Genomic DNA, 17603 nt, shown 5'->3' with positions numbered 1-17603 from the left:
TCTTACGTAGTATTTCACTTAGGATCTTGTTATTATGAGATCAGAGATTATGCAGCCTACACTACAGTCATTGACAGGTAGCCCACGGATCCACGTAAAGGGTAGTGGTAACCATGGCAAGAGTGTCAAAAATGATCTTTCTATAATTTAACGAGGACATAGTTGTTCAACTAAGTTTTTTCTCTCAAAATGACCAGATCTTGATCTCATAATTCTGAGACGGTATGTCATTGTGACGATGACTCTGCGTTCAGGTCAGTCTCTCTGGAGGTGTGGGTTCGAATCCCACTACAAAACATATACTGTCCATATTTTTTTATTTTACAGTAACAAAAATGTATGCATAATGTACAAACAATAATAATGATAGAGATGAATATCAAACACAACAATAGCATTTAACTGCTAAGTATGACCTGAGTAAAACGGAATCTTTCTTCCATTCACCTTGCCAGTGGACTTCACTCCTTTCCATACACAGAAGTAGCAGACGATCCATGACAGAAGAAGACACAGGGCTAACTCCCATCTTATATTTCCCAGTTCATATACACTGTCTGTGATATTCAGAACCCTTCTCCTGGAAAATACATGTAATTAAAGAAATCTCAGTTAAAACACTACTACAGGTCAAGTAATACTGATATTCATGTAAAGCCATGATTATAATTAAGATACTTTGTTGAAGTTAGTATTACAGTAACTTCTTATAATTGTAATCAATGATGTGAATGTTTTCTTGTCAAGTATCCTTTTAGTGTTTTTTCAAAGTCAAAGCATTTCCTTTTAATTTCAAAATAATAAACGTCAGTTTTTAAATGACAGTGTAACTCACTCCCAAAACTCTTTCACTGGTGATGTTGCATTTTCATAAGCTGTCCGATTGAGTAGGCCTCTGGCTTTGTCAAACTCCATACAGTTCTCTGTTGCAACATAAAATATGCAAGAATGACCCTTCATTGAGGAAACATAGCACATCATAAAAAGAATCAGGGCCTTGGGGTTGGGGGGATATTTTCTTATGTCTCCCTTTAAAGCTCCCTTTCCCAAAGGATTTTTCAACCTGGGCCCTATTTTTAGATGTTTTTGGATCCAAACCTTTACTAATGACAATTATCATTTGAAATTGGTCCAATATTGAGTTGTATTGAGTCCTGTCTCGATCTTCCAATTTTGCACTCTCCTTTGGATGCCCTCTCCAGCTCCACACGGTAGGCCTGGGCCAATCCACTACAGGCACGGAATGGGGTGCTATGTGTATATGGAACGGAAGAAAAGAAAGCTAAAACGCTGTCTGTATTAACAGTCCTTTTCTACAGTTTATTTAAAGTTATTGAGGTAAACAGACACAACTGTATCTCTGTAGGGATCCTTTCCATGTTGTGAGACCCTTATAATAATTGTGGTGGAAACAAGCGGTTTACTTTGACGTGCTGGCTTGCCTCATATGATTTCATTGTAAAGCCATTTTGGTTGGTTTTAGCATTCTGACTTAATACTGCATCGATTGTGGACATTTTGTAAATTGTCCTTTGTAACAGTTTGGACGCAAAAAGACCTAAAAATAAGGCCCAGAGTGAAAAATACGTACCAAGGTTTATTGGATAGCATGAGTAATAGTAATAATAATAATGATTAATTATAACAAGCCCACAAATATACACACACACATATTTTATTTAAAAGCACCTTTCAAGACACCCAAGGTCACTTCATAACAACAAAAATACAATTAAAGTCTCAGTTAAAAACAGGAAATCCAAACTATTAGAGGAAATTAAATCATTCAAAATAAAACAGTTATTGGAGAGAGATCTCAAGTTAAAAAGATAACCTACTTCCTAAAATTTCAAGCGGTATCTTCTCTTCTATAAAAATGTTAATAGCCATTCGTTTCATAAACGGACTACAACTCTAGGCCTACTATCACTTGACCTGATCACTGTAGCCTTCATAGCCCCTGTCACCACCTGTCAGCTCTCCCTGTGAGTAGCGGCACTGCTCCAGATGCCATGACCTATAATGGTTATCACCGCGCAGTAGTCTTTTGCTGCTGAGAGGCAGACAGCCATGCTGTAAACAAGATTTATTGACTTCACCACGAGTATCCCTGGAGTGAGGAATAGTACCAAACACGCGTCAATTTCTGTTCTTGAGTAAAGGTAAAAAGACAGAGCTAACTTCGAGATCATCCATGGACCATCCATGGCTTAGTGACTACAATAAACTTAAGATCTACACATTCAACCACTAGACTCTTGATTGTGAAGTTGCAAGATAGTGGCTGGTTTTGGCCGTGACAGTAGCTATAAATAAAGTATGATAACCAGAATACTGCTTATCTGAAAACTTGTCATGGAAGCCTTTCCACTTTTTTGCACTATCACCATTTAAAATGATTGAAAATTATTGTAAGCGTTTTGACTCATTAGCCGACTATGTGTTGAGCTCTCAGGTTTGTGGTTTTAACAAACTAGCCTAGTTCAATGTTGCCAAGACTGTAATTCAGTAAGAAATATCATTTCTTTCACATGACTTTTTCACATCACATTGAGGCTGAGGTCCTTCAATGTCTGCAAAAAACTCCTGCGCATGTTTTACCAGTCTGTTGTTGCCAGCGTCCTTTTCTATGCTGTGGTGTGCTGGGGAGGCAGCATTAAGAAGAGGGACGCAGGGCGACTTGAAAGGCTGGTGAGAAGGGCAGGAGCTGTTGTTGGCACCGATCTGGACTGCCTCACATCGGTGGCAGAGAAAAGGACACTGAGTAGGCTGCTGACCATCTTGGACAATGACCACCACCCACTGTACAGTACTTTTAATGGACAGAGGAGCATCTTCAGTGGCAGACTCCTGTCACTGTCATGCTCATCAGACAGGCGGAGGAAGTCCTTTGTCCCCAGGGCCATTCAGCTCTACAACGCCACGCAGAAGGGGAGGGGGAGGGAGATGGACTTCTCTGCATGAGTCTACCTCAGTCTGCCCTCCTTCTCTTCTCATCTCACTCTATTCTATTCCACTGCCCATCCTTTTTTACTGGCTACACTAGCCCCTTGGACTGTCTTTTACTTTATTTTACTATTTATATCACTTTACACTATCCTCACACACACAAGCACAGGACTCTTTGCACTACCCACACATGCACATGAACACTCTTGCACTACTTTCCACTACTTGCAACTCTTGTCACAAGGAATGCACAATTTTATATGGGGCCAGATCTACCCTGTACCTGTAAACACCCCACCCTCTGTGTACATGTTCTCCCTATGTGTATTTTTTGTATTTATTGTGATTTTTGTATTTATTGTGATTCATGTATGTATGAAAGTGTTAGCTACTGGATGACCTTAATTTCCCTCGGGATCAATAAAGTTTCCATCTATCTATCTATCTATCTATCTATCTATGATATTTAGCTTACTGCTTAACGCTATTAAGCCTAAAAGACACAAGTGTTTCAGATCCATTTCATGCAAACAGGAAGTGCCACAGAAAGTGCTATTTAGTCCATGTAAGGAGGGCCTGCATGATGAGCCACTCATACACTGTGGAACAAATTGAGCCAGACAATCCAATCTGTCGGTGAAGGGAGTGCAGAAGTACAATCTGGCGGTCAATCGGTCTCTCAGCCTCAGAATGAAGGGGTCCAGCCAGCTGTGCGCTGTTGTTTTATCCTGCTAACCTGCTATCCTTGTATGACTGAAATTCTTATACTTCTACCCAGCTCATGAAACATGCACATACGTATACACCTGCTAGCCTATTTATCCACAATGTAAATAATTGCCACCATTCACATAGTTCTGTTTCCTTCGCTTACTTACCCTTGTAAAAGTAACCTTATGAGCACACTGCTTATCCTGATACGTGTTTGAATTCTTCTGCCATGTTTCAGATTCTCTCCCCTCCCTCCCTTCAGCCAGGACAACCCCCACCCCCCCTCCTGTTTTTCGACCTCTACCTCTCTATCTGACCAGCTCCTAGATAACTCTTCCCCCAGATAAAGCATATAAACCGTCATATCTTGCTCCTATCTCTTAATTCAAAGCAAAATGCAAATACAAAGTTGACGTATAGGTTAGTTATGTGGATTCTCGCACGTTATTATCATTCATTACAATGAAATACATAAATACCTGTGTTCCATGCGTTTCGACAGGTTGCCCAGGGCAACTCGGAATTGAAGGAGGAGAAGAGATAGAAGAACGCCCAAGCCAGAATGATAATGTAATAGATGCTGGAATACAAAACCACAATCTGGCTTCCATAGCCCAGACCTGTTAAGAAACATATTTTGATATATGATTCCCAAAACAATAATAAAAAAATCAACAGGAAAGAAACATACAAGTCCACAGTCTCAGATTTCTTGTAAAATGAAATGTGATATAAATCATGTCAGAATGTTTTCCACTGTGAAGCATACTGGTCATACTTTGGGGCTGCTTTCAAGGTGGATGGAATCAACAGTAGCTCCAAATACCTGGAGCCATTATGGGTAAAAGTCTCGACAATATTTTGCCAACTCTTCCTTGCAAAAAATATTCTGCATTTATCAAATTGTAAAGGAATGTTCAGCGCACACCCCTCTTCAGGTCAACCCACATATGTTTAATTGGATTCAGGACTCTTGCATGGCCATTTAAAAATGTTGATCTTCTGTTTGCGAGGCCATTCTTTGTCATAACTTTTTCCAGATCAATTTCCTCTTTGTCTTCACACTAATTTGGAGGGATACTGTTCTGCCATCAGTCACTTTTGTGCCATCATTTTGTCTAATTGTAGTGTGTTCATCTAATGCCACAGAAATTATTTTGTGGCCCTCTCCTGATCAGTACCTTTGAACAATGAGATCCTGTTCGTGCTTTGTAATCTCTTTGTGGACCATGGTAGGATCAACCCAAGAAGCTATCGGGAAAATCCTACAGGAACAGATGAACTTCAGTTGGAAGGTGTACTTAATTTTGACTATTCATGTGATTGGCCGATTCCGAAAGCTAAAATACACTTTATTATAATTGGAAGTGCATACATATGCAACCTGTAAACCTTTTGGTTTGCTACATTTGAATTTTGCCCTAACATATTTTAATGTGTTTTCATTTCAATTGTACAGTAATAGAGTAATTCCATATTAAAGGCAGAATATTTGAAATAATTTATCATGGTTTAATTTTTTCAAAGATCTTCCATTTTTATTCTGAGTTTGTAAATCCACTTCACATATTTTATAATTAAACAATTGTCTTAAAAGACTAATGAGTAAATAAATAGTCTAACTCTAAAAAGGCTAATTTGAACTTCCATGAGCAGTAAGAGCTCAATGGTGTTTTGAGCCCTCAACTTCGACTGCCAGGCAGCGGCTGCCTGGAAGGTGGTTCCGCCCCCAAAACTCTTATCCAATCAATGTGCTTCCCACCTCCAAACCTCTGGTTCCGCCCCCAAACCTCTGGTCCAATCCAAACACTTTGAGCCCAAATTCAAACTTTCTGTATAGTGCTCTCATTCCAGCTCCAACTTCATTCTACCTCTCAGCAACGAGTGAAAGCTCCAACTTTACAAAGGTATGTAGCTAATATATTTCTATTTTAAACATGAAATGGCTAATTGTGTTTGCTTCAGGGCTGTACATGTAAGATGGGCCAGCTAATGTTATGTTTAGCATGCAATATGTTAACCATATTTAAAGATAGATCGTGCTAATCTTAGCTGTGGTAATGTCTTTTCAACCTGCTAGCTAGCTCAATCTGGTTAAAACATTAGGTAACAGTAAGCCTACAAAGTAAAATGTATTACTGTAGATTAATCACTGTATAAAATGGGCCGGCTAATGTTATCTTTACCATGCAATATGTTAACATAAAGATAGATTATGCTAATCTTAGCTGTGGTAATGTCATTTCAACCTGCTAGCTAGCTAAATCTAATTTTAGCTGTGGTAATGTTATTTCAACCTGCTAGCTAGCTAAATCTGGTTAAAACATTAGGTAACAGTAAGCCTATAAAGTAAGATTAATTACTGTAGATATGTATTTAAGTGATTAATTACTGTAGATATGTATTTTAGTGATTGTTAATGGTTAGTGGTTATCTTTCAAATGACGTTGAGCTGCTTTGGAATAAGGGTAACTCTCAGTCAGCCAATTGGTTTTAGATACCTGTGAGGCACTTGATGTTGAGACTGGTTGACTACCAGGCTGCTTACTAACACTGGGTAACTCTCAGGCAGCCAATTGGCTTTGGGTGCCTGTGAGGCACAAGATGTTGATACTGGTTGACTTCCAGGCTGCTTTGGAATAAGGGTAACTGTCAGGCAGCCAATTGGTTTTAGATACCTTTGAGGCACTTGTTGAGACTGGTTGACTTCCAGGCTGCTTACTAACACTGGGTAACTCTCAGGCAGCCAATTGGCTTTGGGTGCCTGTGAGGCACTCGATGTTGAGACTGGTTGACTTCCAGGCTGCTTTGGAATAAGGATAACTCTGAGGCAGCCACCAGTTGTTGTAATAGGCTTTTTAATAGACTTCATACAGGTGACTTTGTGACAGCCAGTGGAGAGGAATCTAGGCATGGTGGATTAACGTTATGCTTTAGACTGCTTAACACTGGCCATGTAGCCTACAGTTCAGGTCATCACAAGATAAAATAGTTTAGGATGTGTGTCTCAGGGAGTCATAGGCTTATGTTTTCATACTTTTTCCCCGTTTCAGGCAATGGAGAAGAATTGGCTGAAGTCAATCGAAGATGGCTTAAAGAAGGAAAGGGACCCTAGAATCAAGCAATCCTTTGATATTCTTGAAGGGAATATTCCTGAGGATTTTTTTGAGGAAATTAGATTTTTACCATTTTCACATTATTCTGTATCAACTTGGTTACTGTGTGTATGAGTGTTGTACTTGGCCTTTCAATAAAGAATACGTCACACCCCATCAGTCATGTCTCTCCTCCATCATGTGTGTCCTCTGATGATACATTTTTTTTAAATAATTAATGTAAGTTGGGGTTTCATTAACTTGTGACACTCTACTGGAATAAACCCTTATGTGAAGCTGTAGAAATAAGTGTTGAAATTTATTTATTTCATTTCAGGCCCAGCTAGCTAAATGATCAGACTAGTTAAATCAAGATGCCAAGTTCAATACACTTCCAATTCATCATGTGTTTCCTCTGATGATACATTTTTTTTAAATAATTATTGTAAGTTGGGGTTTCATTAACTTGTGACACTCTACTGGAATAAACCCTTATGTGAAGCTGTAGAAATAAGTGTTGAAATTTATTTATTTCATTTCAGGCCCAGCTAGCTAAATGATCAGACTAGTTAAATCAAGATGCCAAGTTCAATACACTTCCAATTCAATACACATACACAGTGATGTAGAACATCTAGTTATTTTATTAATTAACAACAACAAACAACAGATTTTTTTATTTTTATTGTTAATGTTTGCGATGTGTGTGTCAACACACTTTTTAAAAACGTCAACTACCACCTCTACCATTCCTGGTCCCAAGGTGAGTGTAAGGAGTCCAAAATCCTCATTTGAGCACACCTGGTTGGCGAGGTGCTGGAGCTGTTGTCTGTAGGAAAAGATAAAAACATAAATTCAGGATAAATAATGTCTATTATACCTGTCAGAGCCCAGATATAGGATGTGGAATATTGCAAATTACTTGAACTCCGTGGCTCTCCCTGTGGCCATAGTGGGGTTTAGAGCAGGCAGCATGGCCACTTCTTTAAAATCAATGGCTGCCTGAGAGTTACCCTTATTCCAAAGCAGCCTGGAAGTCAACCAGTATCAACATCGAGTGCCTCACAGGCACCCAAAGCCAATTGGCTGCCTGAGAGTTACCCAGTGTTAGTAAGCAGCCTGGAAGTCAACCAGTCTCAACAAGTGCCTCAAAGGTATCTAAAACCAATTGGCTGCCTGACAGTTACCCTTATTCCAAAGCAGCCTGGAAGTCAACCAGTATCAACATCGAGTGCCTCACAGGCACCCAAAGCCAATTGGCTGCCTGAGAGTTACCCAGTGTTAGTAAGCAGCCTGGTAGTCAACCAGTCTCAACATCAAGTGCCTCACAGGTATCTAAAACCAATTGGCTGCCTGAGAGTTACCCTTATTCCAAAGCAGCTCAACGTCATTTGAAAGATAACCACTAACCATTAACAATCACTAAAATACATATCTACAGTAATTAATCACTTAAATACATATCTACAGTAATTAATCTTACTTTATAGGCTTACTGTTACCTAATGTTTTAACCAGATTTAGCTAGCTAGCAGGTTGAAATAACATTACCACAGCTAAAATTAGATTTAGCTAGCTAGCAGGTTGAAATGACATTACCACAGCTAAGATTAGCATAATCTATCTTTATGTTAACATATTGCATGGTATAGATAACATTAGCCGGCCCATTTTATACAGTGATTAATCTACAGTAATAAATCTTACTTTGTAGGCTTACTGTTACCTAATGTTTTAACCAGATTGAGCTAGCTAGCAGGTTGAAAAGACATTACCACAGCTAAGATTAGCACGATCTATCTTTAAATATGGTTAACATATTGCATGCTAAACATAACATTAGCTGGCCCATCTTACATGTACAGCCCTAAAGCAAACACAATTAGCCATTTCATGTTTAAAATAGAAATATATTAGCTACATACCTTTGTAAAGTTGGAGCTTTCACTCGTTGCTGAGAGGTGGAATGAAGTTGGAGCTGGAATGAGAGCACTATACAGAAAGTTTGAATTTGGGCTCAAAGTGTTTGGATTGGACCAGAGGTTTGGGGGCGGAACCAGAGGTTTGGAGTTGGGAAGCACATTGATTGGATAAGAGTTTTGGGGGCGGAACCACCTTCCAGGCAGCCGCTGCCTGGCAGTCGAAGTTGAGGGCTCAAAACACCATTGAGCGCAGTAAGAGTCCTGAGCTCGCCTCATGGAGCTAGCTAGCGTAGGCTTGCAAGAACAAAATGGTGCCAGATCGATTGGTATGGGTGCGGTCCAAGGCCATGTAGAGAGACTCCCTTGGGATGTCACAGCGGGAATAAAATCTGAAGGGCTTGCTGAAGCACATCTTTTCTGGCATAGACAGCCCATAAGAAACTGACTGTGTTGTCTTTTTTAAGTGTTTTTTGTGTTGGTAGTCATGCCAGATACCCGAATCTATGTGTAGAGGCACTTAAGAAGTTTAATTTCATTCATTTTCATAATATGTCCTGTCTAACTAAATACTGTATGTTGCATGGGGAGGGGATTGGCCAGTGAATCAAATCTGGTTCATTCTTGCTCAGTTTAACAGCAATGACTACATCCCATCATAACTTCTACAGCAACTCCGACAAGGAAAAAAAGCCTCGACTGATGGTTACAAGCACAAGGGTGAGAGGCTAATGCTTACCTTCAAAGAGAGGGCATATCTTTCTCCAGCAAGTGATCGATCCCTGGCTTGTGTACTGCCCAAGAGAGGTCTCCAACAGAAACAGTGGGATGCCACAGGTAAACAGGAACAGCACATAAGGAATGAAGAAAACCCCTTAGGGGGGGGCACAAGGTAAACACCCAAACTTGACAGAGCAGCTCTTTTCATCAGATTCGTGATTACAAAAGCACGCTGGAATCTAATCTTGTAAATCTTTCAGATTCAAAGCCTATTGCCAAATTGCCAATATGCCAATAATGCTATAACACACACATGCCTATATATGATATAGTCACTAATGACTGTCAAATTCCATATAGTATCTGTTATGACAGTTTTTACCCTAGATTTAGAACCCTAATAAGTAAACATGTTCATAACATGTTGAAGAATATATGTTTGCTTTCATTCAAGGTAAGGTTCTGGATTTGGATTATGTGAGATCGCTCTCATTATCAACATGGGTTTGAAAAAAAAAAGATATTATATTAAGGACCAGGCTTTACCAATGGTTTAGCTTTTCATCCTTATACTGCAATATTTCAATAATAGTAATGCTATAGAAACCAAGATGCCAAGTTATGTATAAAACATTTTGGATTAAATTAATCTTTTCTCTTACCTCCTCCGTTCTTGTAACATAAGTATGGAAACCTCCACACATTACCCAAGCCAATGATCTGGCCAGCCACTGCTAGGAGAAATTCCATTTTGTTGGACCACTGATCCCTCTCAGGTTTGCTAGGAGCAGGCTGGGCCATGCTTCCATCCTGGCACGCCAATTTGCACTTCATTTGAGGCTCAAGCTGCTTTTCCATGGTCCTGCACAAAAAATTCAGAGCTAATGTTACTGCCAGATTTAATACATTTTGAGGTATTTTCTAATAAACAGATTGAAAAGTAGCAGCTGTCTAAAATGGTTGAGCTGTGATCACTAATGGCCTTCACAGAGCTACCTCAGCTACATTACTGCCACAGCTGTTGCACCTCTGTCATCAATATACATTGTTATATGTTTCTGCAGTAGAGTAGGACACTGGGCCAACACAGACGATACACTGAATTATATTCAGTGGCATCAAGATTGACGATCATAATACAAATTTAAAAGATATGACTATGTCTACTTTCCAATGTGTTTTAAGTAGGCTGTTAGCTATTCAGCTGGCTAGACAAAACCTCTGTAATGGTATGGTCCTAGCCAGTTAATTAAAGTGCTACAAATGGGAAAAGTGGCATCGCTACTGAATTGTCTATCTGTTTCTTTTTACTGGTTTCAAGTACTGGCAGAGTAACTATTTTTGAACCATCTACAGAGCTAGTAAAAATTCCATTACAATTAAGTACATTCAATCCACAGAATGTTGCATAGAGCGCCATTGAACTGAATGGGCCATCCTAACGTTCAGAGGTCTGATGTTTCTTAATGACCGCTGCCAAAAAATTATGACTGCTACTATTTGCAATGGGTTTCGTGGATCTTTCCTCAAGTTGTCCGTTGGTTTAGTAACCAAAATTCTGTGTAACTTGAAGTCAGCAAGTAATACATTGCTACACATTTAAAGTTCTATTTGTTTGAAGAACAATTTTTTCTGAGTGGAAACCACAAAACAGCAACAAACTCACTTAAAGAGAAACATTTGAGATCATTTCTTTTATCATTTTGGCAAGTAACAAGTCTGTCAGGATACTGTTCGGCGACGCTCGCTAAGCAGTTTAGCGAGCTAGATTCCAGGCTAAAAAAAGAGGACATCCTTAACTTTAGCAGACGGTTTTATTCAAAGCGATTTAAAACTACAATTCTTACTAAGGTGAGGGGAGTCGAACCGGTGATCTGCTGCATGCAAGTCATACGCTCTACCCGCTGCATCAAAGTCACATGTTCGACACAAGAAAAGATATCGCGTCTTAGACAGCCTATAGACAGTTTCTTTAATGCTGTCGCAGTCGCAGCAATGTTGAATTTTGACATGATTATGGTCTTGAATTCTTCATAACACGTTCATGGTCATATCCTGCCTTAACGGAGAAAAAAATGAGCCTTTTTCTTTGAGTTTAGACTATGGTGCCGTTATAAATATCATGGTTTTGGTGATCGACCTCTCCTGCCTTTTGAAGAGGGACGTGCACGTGCAATTTAGTTGACGAGTTTGGCCTGGGATAAAATAACTTGACGTATAAATAATTTAGCGCACGTCGCCAGACCGGCTTGGCCTGTTTTCATTTAGCGAGCTATATTATCTCCAGTCGCGAGCTAAATTAATTATCTTAGCTTCAGTTGTACGCCGAACAGGGCCCAGTATCAGGAAATAAATTCCATTAGGACAAAACAAGGCCTGTTTGAGATTCATTTTGACTTACATTATTGGTTTTTGGTTTGAAACTCATCCAAGCCAGTCTTTGCGTAAACACTGTTACCTAATACTACGTCTTCTCTGATGAGTCCAATTTCACAGTAGGTGCAAGACTCTGTGGCTTGTAGGCCTCTCCAGGTCTCCGTCTAACCATCAGACGACCATGTGTTGGGCAAAGCTGAAAATTGGACTCATCAGAGAAGACGAGCTAGGAGACCCTCCAGTCCACTTTGGTTCAATCCTTATGGTCTTTTACAAACCTCAGCCAGGCAAAGTACAACGTTGTCCCGGAAGAAAAACTTGCTTCCTTTTGCTCTGACAATGTTCCCCAACTCTGAGAAGTGTTTTTTCCAGCAGGGCAATGCTCCATGCCACACAGCCAGGCCAGTAAAGGTGTGGATGGAGTATCACCAGATCAGGACCCTGTCATGGCCAGCCCAATTTCGAGACCTGAATCCCATAAAAAAACCTCTGAAATGTGATCAAGAGGAAGATGGATGGTCACAAGCCATGAAAAGAAGCCGAGCTGCTTGAATTCTTGCGCCAGGAGTAGCATAAAGTCACCCAACGGCAATGTGAAAGACTGGTGGAGAGCATGCCAAGACACATGAAAGTTGTGATTTTAAATCAAGGTTATTCCACCAAATATTGATTTCTGAACTCTTCCTAAGTTAAAGCATTAGTATTGTGTAGTTTAAAAATGAATATGAGCTTGTTTTCTTTGCCTTATTCGAGATCTGAAGACACTGCATCTTTTTTGCTATTTTGACCAATTGTCATTTTTCTGCAAATAAATGATCTAAATGACAATATTTTTATTTGAAATTTGGTAGGAATGTTGCCAGTAGGTTATAGAATAAAACAAAAATGTACATTTTACTTTAACACATACCAATAAATAGTAAAACCAGAGAAACTGATAATTTTGAAGTGGTCTCTTAATTTTTTCCGCAGCTGTATACATTTCTATTTTTTTTAAACAACTAGAGATCGGAATGACGTAATCACTTCCGATTTCTGTGCCTCACCAGCTACGAACTGGTTTGTATGCCTTTGTCTGTGATTTGTCTAATACAAGTACGCAAACTTTGCAAAAATTAAATAAATATAGGTTTGTTTTGCTTTTTTAATAACCTTGTATTATGTCTTGTCCAGTCTTACTTACACCCCATGGCCTTAAAATCAAAGTCTTCTAAAACAAAATGCTTTTCAGTTATTTTTGTCTTTATCCACAGGTCTACAGAGTGACATTAAGATATTTAACACAATGCCACAATGAATGACCTCAGCATCAGAGATGTCTCACCTCATGACTGGCACCTATCTTCCTGCATAGTTACTGAGATAAAGACAACACGAAGTGACACAACGTCTACGGGTGGGGTGGTATAACGTGACTGAAAGCAATTAATTTTGATTGAGCCCTTTCTTTGTTCCAGCAAAGAATTTCTCGGTAAAAATTGTGTTTCAAGCCTGCCCTTAGGCGGGGATAAGCGATTTATTGCTAAAGTTTGTGTGGTGATGGTGTCTTGTATAGGATCCAAAGTGATCCATGTCACCAGTTCATCCTAACACTAGACTGCCTTTTTTGCCTATGATTGTGTTTATGACGTTTGTATGCTATTGTCTGTGATTTGTATAATACAAGTACGCAAGTACGGGGCGCTCGGAGGGGGTCTTGCCTGGGGCGTAATTCCTTGTAGAACCGCCACTGAGTAAGTCGTCTCACAAATTCACAATGGTTTGACACAAGCAATGACAACTTGACTGCAGTTACAGAATATTTCCAACACAGTTTTAGGCTACAGCCTGCCTTTTCACTATAGCTTTGACTCTGAACTTCGTTAATAGGCTCTAATAAATTTGAGTAGGCCTATCAAAAATATATGTAGCCTATAATTCGAAGGAATATTAGGCAGCCTTTAATATTCATTTTTTTGTAAATGTGTTTGCTTGAACATTCTATTCAGATTCCGAGGCTTCTTCGCCTGGTGAGTAGCGAACTCATTAGGCATAGCATGTTATGAATATCCTGGCCATGGATGCATTAATCATTGCATCCGTCTTTCAAAGATGTCAGTTAAAAAAACAAATGAGCATACTGGCGTTCTATCTGCCGCCAAGAGAACTCCTGTGCCCATCAAGGTGTGCTGGATGTGACAAGGTACATAGGCAGTAGGCTAAGCGGCATCAGGCCAAACAGCAGGTACTGAAGTCAACCAACACAGTCAAAAACGTTTACTTGCCATTGACTGCAGAGATGAGTGTACAATAGGTCAAGGTACATTTAAATGCACAAGGTTGACTGCAATGTACAAAAATACAATTTTTCCCAATTAATACGTCTAATTCTAGGACTATGAATATATAAGGGACGTACGACTGGGGGGGGGCGGGCGGAATGCGGAATGGGAGCGGGTCGGGGGCTTGACGGGGGGATACGTCACTCTTGCCTGTCTTCAAAACTTGAGAGCACTGCATTACAATATACGAGGAATGTCTGTTTTTGGAATGACTTGCTGTCATAGCAACTCAAATGCAGCCTTCTGTCTGGGATTAGCTTCTTTTTCTCACATTTTCCGAGAAGAAAGGCAAGATATATGACCACACAAAACAGTCAGTTTTAGTCAAACAATGAGAGGACAGAGTGGGTTGTTTATGTGGCACTGGTATGTCAAGTTATGTCACGCTGACTTTGTGTAGCTCCACTGGAAGTGGGTCACTGAAAATGAAAAAGTGAGTTAATTGCAGCATATGTATAGCTCCAAAGCCTCAATGTGATGTTTTGTGTGTTTTTTACAATCAAGGTGGTTTGTTTGGCCATCACATTAAGTCTTGCCATTGTATCATGGAGCTGACATACTTAACATACTAAACATACTAAAACCTTTGCTTGTTGAGGCAGTAACAAAGGAGGAAGTAGCACACAACGTTGTACTTATGCAACTCATCTTCAACAGGTGAATCATCATTATAGTACAAATGGGTGTGTTCTGATATATCATTGTAGTTCAAGTGACCTATGTAGAATTCCAATAAAATAAAATAAATCACATTTTACCCCATTCTTTTCTTGACCATATTGTGCATCAATCATCATGGTCAGAACCACTGCACATTTTTAATATCCAAAGACAAGTGAAGGTTTGTGGAAATAATTAACAATAAATTATAGAGAATGCAGCAATCAGTCAAATTTTGCCTAGCATGAGGCCATTTTTTTTCCAAGCTTACCATAACTTATGTTAATACATTCAATAAGTAAGTAATTGACATAAAAACATTGAATTCACTAACGTCTGACTGTTGTAAACTGCCCTTGTGCTATAAAGTAAAACAGGAAGACATATACAAAGAGCCCACCCACCTTAACCTTTGCCCTACATTCAACCGCTTAGTTCCTACAGTGCCTCTCTGAGAGTGGGCTTGCTGGCTGAGGGTTGCTTAAGGACTGGGAAATTCACTATTACACAACAAATACATCTTTAAAATAATCACAAAACAAGTTCAAGTATAGCCTCCTGCAGTCAGGCACTACACAACCGCACTAAATGTCTGAGAAAAGGAGAGGATGAACAACAGATGTACCTGATGTGCTGAAAGTAGTGAAGCCGGATATGAATGCACTACTTCCCCGTGGAAGTCATAGAGGACATTGAAGGTGTTGTTTCTGTGCTGTGTGCCATAGAAAGGGCATTCCCAGCCTTTGCTTTGTGCCTGCCTCTCTCTTCCAGCCTGGAGCTATTCGTGAATGTGTCCATGCAGAGCGGTTAGCCCATGTGGAAGCGTGTGCGCGTGTGACGTAGGCGGGGCTTACTAAAATGACAACCGTTCGTTTGCTGCTGACAGTCGTGTGGCTTTCATACGCAGTAGAATGTAGCTATGGAGATGACAATTTTGTCAATAGATGAACTTATCATGTCTAGCACTACACTTTTGAACAGTAGCCTACTAAACCCCAAATTGTACTGATTTCATACTGAAAGCTTTGACCTTGGTACTTAATAAACGTTGTAAACGTTGTTGTTGATTTCAGGGATCATCACAGCAGCAGACTTCGCATGGTTTTAACATCAAGTTATTTCCTTAACCATAAATAATTCAACAGTAACGTGAACTTAAGAACCAATTCTTAAAAAACAGTGACCCATACTAGGGAAACCATGCATCACATAATATAAACAAGGCAACCCATGCTGTTGTTTTTAATTGCTTTCCAATAGTCATGTAAATATTGAATTTACGCCAGACCTGGCAAGTCACCCGTTTTTCCCGGGTTTCTCCCGCATTTCAGATCCATTTCCCTCTCCCGTTTTGTCTTTTCTCTCTGTAATCGCCCGTATGTTATGAGGTCCAGACGTATTTTATTAATCAAATCGAAATGTTTGTCCAATGTACAGTTCCCAGAACATGCACTCAAATTCAAAGGAAAAGGGAAAATGACTGAAGGGGACGCCAGTGTACCACCGAAGAAGGTAAAATATGTTTGTAAAATGTAAGTCTTGTTGGACAGAGGAGTTTGCATGCATATCATACAGTAATCTAGATAATATGCTTTTTTCAAAGCATGTCCTATCGATTGCAACATAGGGCACGGCGGTAAGAATGACGTCCGTCAACATATCAGCCATAAGGCCTATTTGCATTCCACATAGCAATGTAGGCTACTGCTATTCTATTCATAGCAATTATATTCTGTATAGATCCATATAGGTTTTCTATGTATAGCTGGCAAAATCTCAGATTTGTTTCCAATCTTATAGTATCTCCTCAAGTCTGTACCACTGACTCTTTGTGCACCCCCTCTTTTACTCACACAGACACAAATAGCACTGACGCACACACACACTACTACGAGGTCTACTGATCATTGTTTTAAATTATAATGCATACCCTGAGACCTGTGCAAGGCTTACATCAACTGTTGATATTACATGTGCTGGTATAAGCATATAACTGTAAATGCATTAGATTGGATGTGATAATCCATTGTCATCAGTTTAGCTAAAACACACATATTAGTGAAGGATAAGGTGTAGGCCCTACGCTAGAAATTGCATAGTGTTGACACACTTTATACTGAAATATCTTTTCATATTCATTTGTATTGATGTACTGAAGTTCATATACAAACAGTATGTTGTCTTGCTTGTAGTTTTATCCTACTTCCAGTCAACATTAAACAGAGTTGAACTAAAGCCTCATACAGTAGGCCTATACCCTTGCAACTACAGCTCCGGCTGGCCGCGCAGTTGCTTCGAGGGACTCGTTTTAGTTTATGGTTCCCTAAGGGTTCTCTAAGGTTCCCCAAGGGTTGTGCGTGTTGCAAAGCAATTCAACACCGAACAGTTGGTTTTATTTTGAGTGAAGTAAGCATATTTATTGCAGCGGGACAAAGGGAAAAAACTTACCGGAGCATGAAAGTGAAGTGGGCAAAAGGATAATATTGATGTTATGAATACATGTGTTACAAGAAAATACAAAGGTTGGCAATTCAGTACCAGTGCCGAAAAAAAGACAGATCACATGATGCAGAGGTTTGTTTATTGACAAATCTTTTAATGACGGCCACAGCGCTCTAAAACAACGTGTTTATAAGTAACATTATTCGAAGGTGAAAGATCATCATGAGTGTATGTTTTCAGTGTTTGTAATACAATGGTGTTGGCCCCAAGTTAACTCCACTTCACGTTAATGTTAGCTTTTGTATATGAACTGACCGGGCTACATTTGATCAAACTCACGCCTGCCTTACGGGTGCAATTGATTGATTCACATCAATATGAATGGATGACATGACTTACAAAAGGTGGAA

General features: G+C 39.6%; 1 protein-coding gene across 1 annotated transcript in view; it reads right to left on the bottom strand.

Moving 5' to 3' along the window:
- Nucleotides 1-15503, bottom strand: part of LOC308370797 (sodium- and chloride-dependent GABA transporter 2-like) — a 28335-nt gene extending 12832 nt beyond the window's left edge. Inside the window, exons 1-6 of the mRNA XM_080845512.1 lie at nt 15377-15503; nt 10057-10256; nt 9414-9548; nt 4140-4280; nt 836-923; nt 448-580 (exon numbers count right to left, since the gene is read on the bottom strand). Coding sequence (XP_080701638.1) covers nt 448-580; nt 836-923; nt 4140-4280; nt 9414-9548; nt 10057-10252 — 693 coding nt within the window. The 5' untranslated portion in view covers nt 10253-10256; nt 15377-15503. The remainder of the gene's footprint in view (nt 1-447; nt 581-835; nt 924-4139; nt 4281-9413; nt 9549-10056; nt 10257-15376) is intronic.
- Nucleotides 15504-17603: the final 2100 nt, after the last annotated feature.

This window comes from Sprattus sprattus (genome assembly GCF_963457725.1).
Source record: "Sprattus sprattus genome assembly, chromosome: 10".
NCBI classification, from domain to species: domain Eukaryota; kingdom Metazoa; phylum Chordata; class Actinopteri; order Clupeiformes; family Clupeidae; genus Sprattus; species Sprattus sprattus.
Note: the sequence above shows the minus strand (reverse complement) of the source record. Positions and strands in the feature narration are given on the sequence as shown.